This window comes from Mastomys coucha, unplaced genomic scaffold (assembly GCF_008632895.1).
Source record: "Mastomys coucha isolate ucsf_1 unplaced genomic scaffold, UCSF_Mcou_1 pScaffold9, whole genome shotgun sequence".
Classification (NCBI taxonomy): Eukaryota; Metazoa; Chordata; class Mammalia; order Rodentia; family Muridae; genus Mastomys; species Mastomys coucha.
The window spans coordinates 49826630-49841680 of record NW_022196915.1 but is presented as its reverse complement, the minus strand read 5'-3'; the positions used below and the strand labels follow the sequence as shown (position 1 = coordinate 49841680).

Here is a 15051-nt window from a genome sequence, read left to right as displayed (position 1 = left end):
GGTCTTTCCTAGCAGGCCTGGTGTTCTTGCCCCTTTTAATGGACCAAATGGTGCAGGCTGCCTTTACCCAGTTTCCCCTTCATGGTTTTAGCAGTTGGCACCTGGGGACTGGTGGTGGAGGCTGGTGAGAGACGGCACTGGAAGATCTTAGGACAGGGTTCAGCTTGATGGAGAGGACCGCAGCTGCCTTAGATGAAGCTCCTCTGTCCGCACCGTCTCACATAGAAGTCACCATGTGATTGGGGGCATTTTTAGAGCATCTGCCTGAGTGCTTTCAGCTCCATTTAACTCGATGGTTCTCGAGCTCTTCGTCTACCGATTTAGAACACATCCTGAAAGGTGGCCTCCAGAGACAAATATCCCAGTGAGAAAAAAAAAGACACAGCTCTGTCTCCTTTACCTATTTTGGCTTCACCTCAGGTGACAGGACTGGCTATTTGCTGCATATGCGAAGTATGAGTATAGAAGACTCACTGGTCCTAAGGCCGTGTCTCATTGGGTCCCTGTGGCATTGGCAGGGCTTGCATCACCTTCAGAACCATCCTACCTTTCACTTGGCTTATGTCAAACCTATCAGGCATCCAGGGTCTCAGATCTCATGGCATCCTGATTATTTCCTAGTAGTAATAACATAGACACACACACACACACCATTTTATGTAAAACCAGAAAAATCTTCTAAAAATTTTTCAGAATTATTTAGTTAATTGTGTTAATGCACACACATGCCACAGGACCCCATAAAGGTCAGAGAACAATTTCCAGGAGTCCATTCTCTCTTTTCCACCTTTATATAGGTTCCAGGGATCAAACTCCGGCCTTCAGGCTTGTGTGGTAACTGCTCTGCTCAACTTTTCAGCTCTTAAAAGACTAATAGCCTGGGGGCTGGAGAGATGGCTCAGTGGTTAAGAGCACTGACTGCACTTCTAGGGGTCCTGAGTTCAATTCTCACCTAGCACGTTGTGTCTTACAACCATCTGTAATGGGGTCCAATGCCCTCTTCTGGTATCTGAAGACAGTGACATTGTACTCACATACATAAAATAAATAAATCTTAAAAAAAAATAAAATAGTCAAAGCCAATAAACTGAGAGCTACTGTCAGTCAGGTAAGACGAGTCCTAATAAGAAGACAGATTCCAAGCTGTTAGCCAGAAGAAGTTCATGGTTTTGGGTTAGGGCATTTTTGCTTAAAAACACTTACATCACTTCTCTTTAGAAATGGATTTCAGAACTCTCTCTACATATGCTCATAACTGGTACTCCCTCCAACTAAGGTAACTCATCCTCCTGGATCAGCAGGCCTGTTGCTTCCCCCAGTCAATCAATCAACCAATCAATCAATCAATCCTTAAGGAAGCCTGCGTTGCTTTATCCAGGAGACTGTAAAAGATGCAGATGGGCCTGGAGGCAGACACTGTCTCAGCCATTATCAACAATGGCAAAGACACACTTTCAAATTGTTGGAACATGGGTGGGATAAGGGATGGTGAAAAATGATGTGTTTTTAGAATAAATGCCTTTCTCAAGGGGCAGGTCTACATAAGAAATCACACTGCGTTATGGTTACGCCACCAACATGAAGATACTTTCTGGAACCCAGTTTAAGTCACTATGTAGTCGGGTAAGTCCCGGCCCTGGCCTCTGAGCAGGAGGCAGCTTAGCTGTGCTTGTGTTTGGTGCTAGAGATGTTAATGGCCACAAGTTTCTCATCACTGAATATGCACTGAATGTGGGGCTGGAGGATGATTAGGAGGAAGCCCTGACCCCAAAGCTTGGCATGCTGACTGTAGTTGTCAACTTTCCTTTGCCATAACCAAAGGAACATGAGATAATTAACTTAAAAGAGAAAGGTTTAGGCTGGGGATTTACCTCAGTTTGGTAAAGCATTTGCCCAGCATGCAGGAAGCCCTGGGTTCAGTCCTCAGCACTGTATAAAAGGCAGGTGTTGTGGTATACGGCTGTTACCTCAGCACTCTCAAGGCAGGAGGATCACAAGTTCAAGGCCAGCCTGGGTTACACTAGCCCTTGCCTCAAATAAAAGAAGAGGAAACCCTGTTTTGAGAATCTGGTATAGTCTAGGTTTGGAAGTCTGTCTAAGGTGCCCTAGTGCTTGGTGGGCCAAATGGAGCCTGAAGAAAGCCTTATGTAGCTTAATGAGTACTGGATAATGCCTGCCAATCAATCGCTCCATCCCTTCCTGAAGGTACAAGTCTACACTCTATGAGAGTTTAGAGGTTCAGTTGCTAAGAACGTGGGAACTGTCTCAAAGGTTACCCACAGCGAGCCTGGAAGAGTTGAATGAAGACAACCCAGCTATGAAAAAGGAAGCTGAGATCATAGTGGTCTCAGATCATCTGCGGGACCAGATCCTCCAGTGCTGCCATAGGACTAGAGCTCCCCCAGGAAGCACTGTGCATGCAGTTCATGCGTTCACCACGTGGGGGTACAGGCACTTGCGTCTCCCTTTCCAGCTCCATTAGAACTGGTTTTCAAGCTGAGATCAGCACACAACCAAACCCTGCTACTCAAAAGCACTAGCGTTTATTGAGCACTACTGCTGCCAGACACTGACAGCTTTAGCCAGCTTCAGGGAAACACACGTTTTCCACACACAAAAAATACAGATTTCAAGTCGCATGCCGAAATTCACAGAATTACTATGGAACCAAGATGTAAAACCTGCCTATTGGATTCCAGAATTCCACTCCCATGGAAGAAGAACCTTACCATCTGGGGAGCCCCTGCACCGTCTGAGTTGAACAACCCTTAGCTTATGAGTGTTTCCTAATTAATATCTCAAGCATTCCCTCAACAAATGTGACTTCCTAGACCCACTCTCCAAGCAGAGTGTGGTCTTTATTTATACAAGCAGCATCAGTGCCAGAAAGGCACAGGTCTGGTCCTGCGACAGGTTTCTCATAATCTACACTTAAGCGTTTCTGAGTGACTCATACGTATCAGGGTTTACAGAGTGTGGCTTTGTGTCTATAACACCATGGCACAGAAGTTCCATTTAAAGGCTGGATTTAGGGATTGTTTTCTCACAGCTAAGGAGGCAGTCTGGGTTAAAGACTTGCCATAGTGACTTGCACATGGTGTGTAGTCAGTCAACCTGACCTTGTGATTATAAGTGACAGCAGCAAACTGTGAATCACTTGTTTCTCTCAGCCACAGAGTCCCTTGTGCTCAGAAGAGACCTCTTAGGTGCACAGCTTTGATTCCACCAGATAAGGTAAGGCTTATCTTTAGGATATGGCTTCTGCCCAGCATAGCCAGTCTACAATAGGGGTGTGTGTGTGTGTTCATGTGTGTTCCTGTGTGTGATTGGAAGCTGCCACAGGAACACACGGAATCCTGTAGAAGATGTGAGTCTCCCAAGATGCCAGAAAGTGGGAAAGCATGCTCCCGTGCTTATATACACCAAAACGAGGGGAACCCCGCCCCTGCAAATGTTGTACCTTCAAGCTCACCCTCTGCCTTGAGGGGAACCTTGTACCTCTGATACTAGAGCCTTCCTCTCCTTCCTTCCTGTTCTTGCCCTACAGCCAGCCACATGGCAGAAGGCTAGCTGAGCGGCTCCTTGAAGCAGGGCTGTCTCCCCATGCTGGCCAAGTCCAGAGAGACTGACACCTTGGCCACTTCTGAAGGCCTCCTCAGAGTTCACCAAAGATCCCTTGACTTCCTGTAAAGTCCTGGTTCCAACCCTTCTTGAAGTCCTACCTTTGAATAACCTGCTACCATCTTTAATCTTCCAAGTAAGAAACTTCAATACACAACTTTTTAAAAGCGTATTGTAAAAATTCAAAGACTATTAAAGTAATAACAAGCAAAAGTAAATAAATCTCACCCTTTCAAAGTGTTACAGGCCAGGTGTGCTAGCTGTGTTTAAAATCTCGGTACTAAAAGAAACAAAGTTTGGAGGTTCACGCAGGAGTTCAGGGCTAGTCAAGCTTTGTCTCAAAAATACACCCCCCCCACCCCCACACACAAAACCTTCACAAAGGGTGTGGAGAAACTGAAATGTCTGTCTTGGCCTGAGCCACTCAAGACCATTGGATTCTGAGCGCTTGCCTTTTCTCAATACCAGCCCACTTTTTGCCAGACCCTTACTGGAACGCCAGGGAGACGTAAGGGTGGGTAGCTCAGAGATATGGTGACTCTGGAGGGTAGGTGAAGGTGCTCCCAGAACTGCTTCCCAGAGAAAGAGCTTGCATCACGGTGGTTGTGGGGGTGGGAGGCGCAAGTGGGGGGAGGGCGGGGGAAGAAGAGGGAAGGGAGGGTGGGGGTGGGGATTAGGAGAGGGTGGAAGTAAGGGGATGGAGGAAGAGGTACAGAGAGACAGAGACAGACAGACCTGCGCCTCCAGTGGTCACCCCGGGAAGGAGACCTCAACACCTTTCCTACCTGCAGGAGGAGCCCGAGTAGAGACGCCTCCAGCCCGAGGTGAACCCTACCTCGAGCGCCTCCAGGAGAGAAACCTGCAGCTCCCCCTCTGAGGTGCATCCCACCTCCAGCACCCCCAGGGAAAAGCACGTAGCTCTTCCATCTCAGAGGACTCCTCATCTCCAGAGCTTCCAGGAGAGAAGCCCGCAGCTCCCCACCCAGCTCCAAGACCAGTTCGGCCCCAGGGAGGGGCCCTTGAGTACCGGAAGTAGCTTCGGGTCCCGTGGAATCCCAACCACCGGGCTACGGATCCCGCCCGCTCCAGCAGGCTGAACGCGTCCTCCCCACCATGCTCTGGAAGGCGCAGGTGGATTGCGATCCTCCTGCGGCCGCTGCTGGGAGAGTATAGCTTCCTAGGACCCGCCTGAGCCTGGGTCAGCCTCCTCCCTCCCCTCTGTAGCCCACACAGGTGCACGTAGTCAACACTTGTTTTCACAGAAAAATTAAGCAGTGTCTCTTCCGGACACGCGCAGCCTGGTCGTAAAGTTTTGTTTTTGTTGATCACGCTGCCTTCCGACTCCCCAAGTCCTCGTGACCCTCTTGTGTTCCCTCCCCCTTCAATCACACAGAAGAGTTAGGAAACGCAGTGGCCTAAGACTCTCCCCTGGCTCCTGGAGAAACGGGACCCCGTCCTGCTCAGCCTGGCCACCTCGCCCTAGCGACAAAACCCAAGGTTCTCTCATCATCTCATCCCATTCCTTTCGTGTCCATCAAACCGTACCCAGGGGCGGAGGGCTGTTGGTTCTTTCTGAGACAGGGCCTCTAGGTAGTCGGTGGGTGCTCTCTCTAGACCAGGCTGACCTTGAACTCTCTGAGTGACCCCTTCCTCTGCCTCCAGAGTGCTGGGATTAAAGGCTTGCCAGAGAGATTTAAGATTACACTGCATTGTACTGGTGGCCTTTCCCAGAACTTTCTCTGACGGTAGCCAAGAAGACTGAACTTAGAGGTGGTTAGGGTACCAGTAACTGGCAAGCTGCCTTCAAACCCTGCAGCTTTCCCTGACGGTCTGAGTAGGTGAACTGTTAAATCACGTTTCTGAGGGTGTGAATGGGAATCCAAGCGGGGATGAATTTAGTTAAGTATTGTTGAGGCCTTAGCACAGTTGGTAGAGGGGTTGCCTAGCTTGCAAGATGCCCTGGGTTTAAGCATAAACAGGGGTTGTGATGTGCTGGAATGACAGTACTCTGGAGGTGGAGACCATCCATACACAGTGACCTCTAGGTCAGCTTGGCTTTTGGAATATAGGCAAACCTGTCTCAAGACAGAAAGACCAAAAATTGCATTATTGAATGTGTTCCTTATGAAGCTATGAGAATTTGCAGGATGTCTGGGGCATCCTAGTTCTTCGCTTAAAGTATAAATTTTAAATGTCTTAGTAGGGAGGGAGTTGTATATGGCTCACACTTGAGAGAGTCAGGCAGAAGGATTGTTCAGAGTTCAAGACCAGCCTGGGCTACAGAGTAAGGCTTAACAGCAGCCATCCTGGCTTTTAGAAACACTGCAATAATAACAACCCGCTGTATGCCTTTGTTAATTTTCATTTCAATTTATGAACCTGGTGCTGGTGAGTGGCAGGTAAGGTTAGATAGAGCTTTGAGTTGGGGGAAGGGGAATGACTCCTGCTCAGTAAAGTTGGGTGAAGGCTGCCCAGGCAATCTCATCCTGGTGGCTCTTGGTGACTTTGGATGGTTGAGGACAAGGAGGAGAGGGGTGACCTGTAGACCTGCCTTGCCTTTTCAGTGGTCAGGCATATTATCAGGCGGTAAGCTGATTGGCAACGGCCCTGCCTGGCTGGTGTCTGCTTGTCATGGTTCTGAGTTCTGCCAGCACTGTGGTCACAGGCAGAGAACCATTTCTAGAGATCACATAACTACTGCAGATCTCCTTTACCTGAGGTGGTCCCGAGAGAGCCAGATCCAAGTATGGATCAGTCAGAAGAGGGTTGGAATGAAAGTTTCGGGGGACAGCTAGGACTGCATAGTTCCAGCTCACCTAGAGCTACACAGCAAGACTCTACCTTAAGAAACAACCTACCAAGGAGTGGCTGACCACTGAGCTGGCAGTGCCATCGAAGGAAACAGTACCTGCTACATGATACCTAGCACACTCTACTGATTAGTATTTGCTGTGTACATAAGGCTGAGGAGCTGGTCCGTACCCTGTTCCAGCTCAGTCTTTGAGATCTGAAACCCGCCCACCCCCCACCTCACTCCAGCTCTGTTTTTGGCATCTGTAGTCTTAAAGTAGGTGGCCCCAACTTGCTCCTTGGGATGCCACACCGGTGATCAGACATGCTGATGGGCTAAGGGAAGACCCGGCTAAGTCAGAGGTCTCCTTTGTAGTTTTCTGCCTGCAGAGATGCCAGAAGGGCCGTCTGTGAGGAAGTTTCATCATCTTGTCTCCCCCTTTGTGGGCCAGAAGGTGATCAAGACAGGGGGCAGCAGTAAGAAGCTCTGCCCTGCCACCTTTCAGTCTCTGTGGCTCCAGGACGCTCAGGTGAGTTTTGCTTCCCCGGGTCTCACACAGGTGTGCTGGCTCACCCCACCTCCCCTGGAGCCATCTATCCTTAAAGATGGCTAGTGATATCCTTTAAGCATTGGACAGCCATGCTAGGACTGCGTGTAGCCCGTCACAATGGACTAGGATCTGTGAAGAACATCTGGAAAAAGACAGACCTGATGACCCCATGCCGGATCAGGAGTACTCCCATTGACTTATGTGCATCTTTAATGTGGTGCCAGCTGTGAAGTAAGGGATGAACACTGCCAAGGATCTGAATTCAGTCCTTGTCCCAAGTGGGAGTCAGAATTCCTTCAAGATACTCAGGGACTCCATGGATAGACCCCTGCCCGTCTCTCTGGCCTTTGCACCCGCCCCAAGTTCTTTGCTTGCACTAGTTGCCTGCAGCCCCCTTAGTTCTTACCCAGGGTGTGGCCATGTTTGGGCACATGGCTCTTTTTTTCTTCAGCTGTTACCATTCCCATCTCTTGAGTTTATCGTGGTAATTTTAGACTCTTTTCAGATTCCACTGGGTCATTCTGTTCTGCCTTTACACTGGCTGAGAGATGAGTCCTCTGTTCTTCTGGGATAGTTTCTACTTCCTCCTGTTGCATCCTTATCGCCAAGCCTAGCCTTCATGTTGAGCGGGGAGACAGGAACAGGCTAGGGCTGTACCCTGGTCAGTCCTGTATTCCTACTTAGCTATGAGGATCTGTATGGAGGAGGTGTGGGGTGAATTTTGGACAATGACACGTGGCCTCTGCTGCTACTGCTGCTGCTTAGCTGTGTGATCTGAAGCAGGTTCTCATTTTCTTAGCTCTAATATCTTCAACTGTAGACGGGTGTAGTCGAACATTTTGTGGTGGTTTGATTGAGAATGATCCCAAAGGCTGATTTATTTGAATGCTTGGTCGTCGGAGAGTAGAACTGTTGAGAAGGATTAGGAGGTGTGACCTTGTTGGAGAAGATGTACTAAGGGCATGTTTGTATTCCAGCCAGAGGGATTAAAGGTGTGTGCTAAGGGCTGAGCCACACCACAACTAGAAACAGGGTTTCCTTCAGTAAATACCATCTCAGGGTCCACAGTGTGATCACATATTCTGCAACAGCTATCCAGTGCTATTCTCTCACCATGCCTGTTTGCTTCTTGCCATGGTAATAATGGACTAATCCTCTGAAACGGTAATCAAGCTCCCAGTTAAATGCCTTTTTTTTCTGGGAATTGCCTTGGTCCTGGTGTCTCTTCGCAACAGCAGAGCAAAGACTAAGACACACTTATTTGATAAAACTCTTGTAGGGATAGACTTTATAACTGACACTAAATATGTTAGGTACTCAATCATTGCTAGTTCTCTCCTTCCACTGTACACATGCACATGTGCACACATACCTAATAGACTACAGAACCATTCATTCTTTGAGTGGACGATGGCTCATAACCCTTCACCTAGACTTCATCTTTGGAAACTGAGGTCCTGAGTAGTCTTAAGTTTCAAACTTCAGGCTGGTAGCCTCTTTGTAGAGACTGTCCTGCATGATTTGAGTCCCATGGTTTTGATGTTCTAGCACTTGCTTTGATAGCTATCACAGAGCTGGCACTTATATATCACTGGGTAGATTTGGGAACAAATGAATATGTGGGCCTAGAAAAACGTGTCATGAAGAAATTAAAAAAAAAAATGACCCTTTGTATAATCTTTGAGTGGTATCTTAATCGGGGTTTCTATTCCTGCACAAATATCATGACCAAGAAGCAAGTTGGGAAGGAAACAGTTTATTCAGCTTATTGTTCATCACCAAAGGAAGTCAGGACTGGCACTCAAGCAGGTCAGGAAGCAGGAGCTGATGTAGGGGCCATGGAGGGGTGTTTCTTACTGACTTGTTTCCCCTGGCTTGCTCAGCTTGCTTTCTTATAGAACCCAAGACTTCCAGCCCAGAGATGGCACCACCCACAATGGGCCCTTCCGCCTTCATCACTAATTGAGAAAATGCCTTGCAGCTGGATCTCATGGAGGCATTTCCTCAAGGGAGGCTCCTTTGTCTGTGCTGACTCCAGCTTGTGTCAAGTTGATATACAAAACCAGCCAGTACAAGTGGGTTCCTGAAATCTTTGGGAATATCTCTCCTAGGTTGTTCTGGGTGGCCTTGCTGTCTGGCACAGACCTATCTCATCACTAATCCATCTGCAGCTGCTTTCAGGCATTCGCAAGGCCTACCCCTGCTGCTGACCCCTATGAGACAAAAGGGCAAAGGACACAGAGAAATTGTCTGTCCTGGGGAAGCTCTGGGAGAAGGGAAGGAACCAGACCATTGGCAGCTAGCTCTTTGTGAAGCTTTGCCCCCTGTGAAGGTCTCTTAAGGGTTAATACGTGTTCTGTTTGCTTGTTTTTGTTGTTCCCAGGTGCATGGAAAAAAATTATTCCTTTGGTTTGATCCAGATGAGGAAATGGAGCCACTCAACAGCAGCCCGAAGCCTGTACAAGGAATGTGGCAGAAAGAGGCTGTGGACCCAGAGCTGGCCGTGGGTCCCAATGCTCAGGAGCCCTCTGCAGGCCCCACTGGATCTGGGGAGCCTGTTCCCAGTAGATCTGATGGCCCATGCGATCTTGGGGGAAAGAAGCCTTTGGTGGGCACCCAGAGGTGGCTGGAAGTCAGGTTTGGCTTGTTTGGCAGTATCTGGGTGAATGACTTCTCCAGAGCAAAGAAAGCTAACAGAAGAGGTGACTGGAGAGACCCAGTGCCCAGGTAATGGTTCGACATGTGCAGGGGTTGCAGTGGGCCACATAAACGTGGCAAGGCATGGCTGAGGGGCCATACTTGGGGATGTCCAGGTCTTGCTCTGCAAAAGGGTGCACATTCACCCCTAAGAACTGGACCTGTACCCAGATAGTTGTATCTGCTTAGGTCCTGGAGAGAAGAGGATGGGGTTTCCAGCCAACGTGGTCCTTGAGGATGAGCTGTCTCTGAAGAAAAGCATATGTCTAGACTCTAGTGCTCTGAATTTAGGGGTATAGTTTTCCCAGTTATTTAACTTGTGAACATTTTTGAGAAAAAAATTGGCACATAAAGCTCTGCATGTGTGTAGTATTGCTTCCTTAAAGGGCAGTTCCCAATTGCCCCTGGAATAGTATGATTTTTTTTTTTTTTCAAATTTGAATCAAGCTTTAATTCAATACTTGTCAGCACGGAGTCTGGTCAGGTTCACTCTGGGATCCCAGGGAGTCAGCAGGAATGCACATTCCAATGGCTGGCTTTGCCCAGTGGCTGGCATTGGGCTGTTTGCATAGATGTCAGCAATGAACTTGTTCTATTTTGTTATCATCACATAAGTGTGCGCACCTCAGTGTGCATGTGGAGCTCAGAGGACGACTTTCTTTCGGGAGTTGATTCTCTCCTCTTAACTGTGGATTGTGAAGATCAAACTTAATGGCCCAAAGTTTTTAAGCTTTGGACCATTAAGTTTGATAATATGTGTTGTTGGGATTGTTTCCAGGCCAGTGTACATCCCTTGACTGTGTTTGTAAAGCATTTTGACCCTTGGAATTTTTTTTTGTTTTTTGGGGTTTTTTTTGTTTTTTTTCGAGACAGTGTTTCTCTGTGTAGCCCTGGCTGTCCTAGAACTCACTCTGTAGACCAGGCTGGCCTCGAACTCAGAAATCCACATGCCTCTGCCTCCCAAGTGCTGGGACTAAAGGCGTGTGCCACCACCGCCCGGCGACCCTTGGAGTTTTTAAGTTTTATGCAATCAGTGGTCACTTCTGACTTTCCCTTGTAGCGAAGGATTCCCCTTCTACTGAGTCACACAGTATTTATAAGTGTGATCGGTTCTTTTGTGCTCCTGTGCAAGACCTCTGAGCCTCACCTCCAGTCCTTGAAAGAGACATTTTTATTACATGTATTTACCGATGTATTTATTTACTTATTTATTTATACTGTGTGTGTGTGTGTGTGTGTGTGTGTGTGCAGACCTGCCCATGCATTCATGCATGTGCCGCAGCACATGTGTTGAGATCAGAGGACAACTTTCAGCAGTTGGTTCTATGGGTCCTGGAGATCAAAGTCAAGTTGTCAGAGTTGATGGCAGGTGAGCCATCCTCTGAGCCATCTTGCCAGCTCTGACAATTAAAAACAAGAAGAAAGGAAAACAAGAAACATTGCTGCCTTATTCCTGACTAGCCTAAGCTAGTCTCAAATTCATAATCATCCTGTCTGAGCCTCTCTGCATGCTGGGATTACAGGCATGTGTCCACCTCCTAGCTTCCCGCAGTTGTGTCTGCCCTTCCCAAGAACACAGACTAGGTCAGACGTGGACTCAGGTTCTGCAGCTTCCAGTGTAGAGGCAGCTCTGGTCGGATCAGCTATCCCTACAAAGGATCCCATTATCTCCTTACCGAAGTGTGAGAGATGTCCTTTCTTTGCTTAACATCCAAGAGACTTAGGGGCACATAAGTGTAGGAGTTGGTTAATCTGGCCTGGAACTGGAAGTGATGCTATCATGCCACCATTTCTTCATCTTCTCCCTAATGAGCCACCCTCAACTCCCCGCTCTGATTCCACTAACCTCCTGGATTCAGACTTTCAGCTTTCCATTGTCAACATGGATTGCTGCAATGTATTAGAAAAAGCAATATTTTACTTAATGCCCTTTAGCCCTGAGGTATTTATGATTCTGACCATAGGTCCTTAACTTGTCAGTTTGATCCAGACTAGTGTAGAAACTTAATGTGTATCAGACCTGACGGCATACGGGAATAGTAACTGCGTGTAAATGTGACCCACATAGTGGTCATTGTACCTACATGTGACATGGTTCTATAGCAGGAACTATATGGTGATTACATTGATAGTTGCATGTGTGAGCTGATTATGTTGTGGTAACTATATATACTTATGAACTGACTCTACAGGGGACTGTTTATGAATGTATGAGTTGACCACACAGTGGTGTTTGTAATGTATGATCTCATTATGTGTGAGAACACCATATGTATGATCTCTTCTGTCTCCTCAGGCTGGTACTCCATTTTAGTGGTGGTGGCTTCCTGGCCTTTTATAATTGCCGGATGTCATGGGGCCCTCCCCCAGTGATTGATCCCACCTGTGACATCTTATCTGAAAAGTTCCATCGAGGACAAGCGTTGGAAGCTCTAAGCCAGGCTCAGCCTGTGTGCTACACACTATTGGACCAGAGATACTTCTCAGGATTAGGTATGACCTGTGTGATGGGGAGGAGCCCCACAGAGTTGATTATTGGAAAAGCCACTTATCTGTAAGGCAGTTAAGACTTAAGGACCACTCTCCCAGTTGTGCCAACACTGTTGGTTTTAAGATTGGTTTATCCCTTGATCTTAGACTCAGGTTAGCTTAGGAAGACCTAAGCTTCTCTAGCGTAACATTCACAACATTACAGTGTTTATGCTGTAATTTTGGCTCAACCCACAGATCACAGATTGACAATAGATCATTGCAATAACATGAGGTTTATTGATCCACACATGTGGGGTTGCTCAGCCATGCAAGGTGAGACAACTCCGAATTCAGAAAGCACACATTGATCCACATATGTGGGGTTGCCCACCCTCACGGGGGTGGGGGGGAGTATCAACCCCCAAACTCAGAAAACATACATCTTTTATACTTTACAGAGGGCAGATTTCTGCAACAGGGCTAGCTGGCTTACTCTGGTTGGTGGAACACAGGACAAAGGATCTCATCAGGCATTGGTTGGCTTGCTCAGGGGGCTGTTCTTGGCTTAGTCAGCCAACTTTCCTATCCATCTCTGCACCTGGCCTTAAAAAGTCTCTAGGAAGGGGCTGAGTAACTAGGTGGTAGGGGGATTGTTGGCCACAAGGTCAGGGTGACAGTTTGCGGTCATTTTCGAAATTCACCACAGGGAGGGGTTGGGGAGTTCTTTCAAGAATTGCTAATCTTGTTTTTGTAGACCTTCACGTCATTGCGACCACCAGTTATTTTTGTTTTGGCCTTACTTAGCTTAGTCAAAATGGCCTGGTCTCAACATTCTGACCACCAGAACTTTGTTTTTACAACATGTCCTTGGCTATCTCTGAAACACAGCTTCTCAGTGTCTGAAGCTGCTGCTTACAGGAGCTGGGATATGGCTCTCCTATTTTACTTTATTCCTACATTCCCAGAACTTTGTTTCTATAGTCTCAAAAACTTGGTTTCTATATTCCCAGAACCTTATTTCTACAGCTTTGTTTTTTCACTCTATTACTTCATTTACTGCTCTAGAGGCAGTGGGACCTGGGAAAATGGACCTGATAAATAAGGAAGATGAAAGTCTTGTGCAATAGCCAACTTTATTGAAAGCATCAGACAATTTATACTCTGAGAGTTAAGAGAATGGTCACCTGAGTAAGGCTCTCATGAGTTCAGTCTGTATACAGTCATAAGGGCAAGTTACATGTGGCAAGACATGTTTCTCCATGAAGATATCGTATTAGGGTTCTCTAGAGTCACAGAACCTATGGAATGTCTCTATATATTAAGGGGAATGTATTGAAATGACTTACAGTCTGTAGTCCAACTAACCCAACTATGGGCAGCTGTGAATGAGAAGTCCAAAAATCTAGTAGTTGATCAGTTCCACGAGGCTAGTTGTTTCACCTGTCTTCTATGTAAGCTGTAATCCTGAAGCAGTAGGTTCCAACAGATGTGCTGGCAAATCAGTGGAAGGAGGCGAAGAAAAGTGAATCTTCCTTTTTCCAGTATCCTTGTGTAGGCCTCCAGCAGAAGGTATGGCACAGATTAAAGGTGTGTACCACCTCACCTGGATCTGAAACTTACTTTGTCCCAGTCTGATCTTGAACTCAGAGATCTGCATTCCTCAGTCTCCTGAGTGTACTACCTTGCTATCTTTCCTGGGCCTAAGCTTTTCATAGCCACTATGCCTTAAGATCTCCAAGTCAAGATCCAGGTCAAAAACCCATGTCTTCCAGCCTCAGGATCTGAATCACAGGTGTACCCTCCATTTCTGGATTGTAGTATTTCCAGATGTTGTCAAGTTGACAAACAGGAATAGCCATCACAGATCTATAAACAAATAACATCGAATGAACAATGAAGTAAACTCACCTCTATCTGATACACCTGGGAAGAGCATGAAAACACATTCCAAGAACAACTCCATGTTTTGAAGAAACTGAGATCACAAGACTCTTGCCTTGTTTTCTTGGAGTTTTCTCACAAGCACTCAGCATTCTCCTCAAATGATTCCATTCTTGGCCCATGGTCTGACATGATAAGGCTGCCGTGAGCCTTCTGATCCAATATCAGTGTGCTCTCCTGACCAAGGGATCATGTGGTGTATCCTCTAAAGCCTGGTGACCTACAGAGCATATAGAAGGTTCTGGGTTACGAAGTGCTGGGAATAGTTGTCCTGCAGCCACTGGAAGAGAGGGAGGAATGCGTCCACTAATAGGTACTACCCTTGGGCAATGGAGCTTCTGATATCAAAGCAGAGGCAGGTATCATCAGGTCAGCTCCAGGCTCTTAGAAGCCAAGAGAAAGAAGCAGGTCTGCTGTGGAGAACTGAGTAATGAAACTGTGAGCATTTCCAGCTGAGACCAGGAATGCTGTAGTTCTTAGTACTGGGAGGGCCGTTTTCTGCCCACAAGAGAGCAGTGAGGGGCACCACAACCGGCTGTTAAAGCAGTTGCTATTGGGAAAGCTGCATCCATAGAGAAAGTATGACTGCCTGCCGTGAATATAGTTCATGCTTAGAAGATGGGAAAGCGCTGTGCTCTCATGGGAGAACCAATGGAGTCTGTTTCTGTGCCAGAAGGATGAACAAGGTTTCCAGTAGTGGCTTTTGGATGTGCACAGAGACCTGACTGACTACACAGTGATACTGGTGAGAGCCAGCGTGATTCACATGACTCCAGAGACTCACATTCCTGTCCTTATGCCATTCCAAGGAATAACTTGTTAGCTTTCTGAAGGATTCAGATGAGGAAACTAAAGCAAAGGACACCTTGCTGGTAAGCAGTGAAGCTTGAGATGAGTCCACGTAGTACTTAGCTGTAACTGCAAGTGAGATTATGAACCGCTTAGGGGAAAAGTCAACTGTTTAGTCTGTTGCCCCCAT

At 47.2% G+C, this 15051-nt stretch overlaps 1 protein-coding gene across 2 annotated transcripts in view; it reads left to right on the top strand.

The window, feature by feature from the left end:
* Positions 1-4705: 4705 nt before the first annotated feature.
* The window catches only part of Neil2 (nei like DNA glycosylase 2), an 11766-nt gene continuing 1420 nt past the window's right edge, over positions 4706-15051 (top strand). The window contains exons 1-4 of one of the 2 annotated variants that reach the window (XM_031361608.1): positions 4706-4819; positions 6788-6941; positions 9346-9689; positions 11956-12152. In XM_031361608.1, coding sequence (XP_031217468.1) covers positions 6804-6941; positions 9346-9689; positions 11956-12152 — 679 coding nt within the window. In that variant the 5' untranslated portion in view covers positions 4706-4819; positions 6788-6803. Of the gene's footprint in view, positions 5119-6787; positions 6942-9345; positions 9690-11955; positions 12153-15051 lie in introns of both variants that reach the window. The other variant, XM_031361607.1, reaches the window with a different exon arrangement.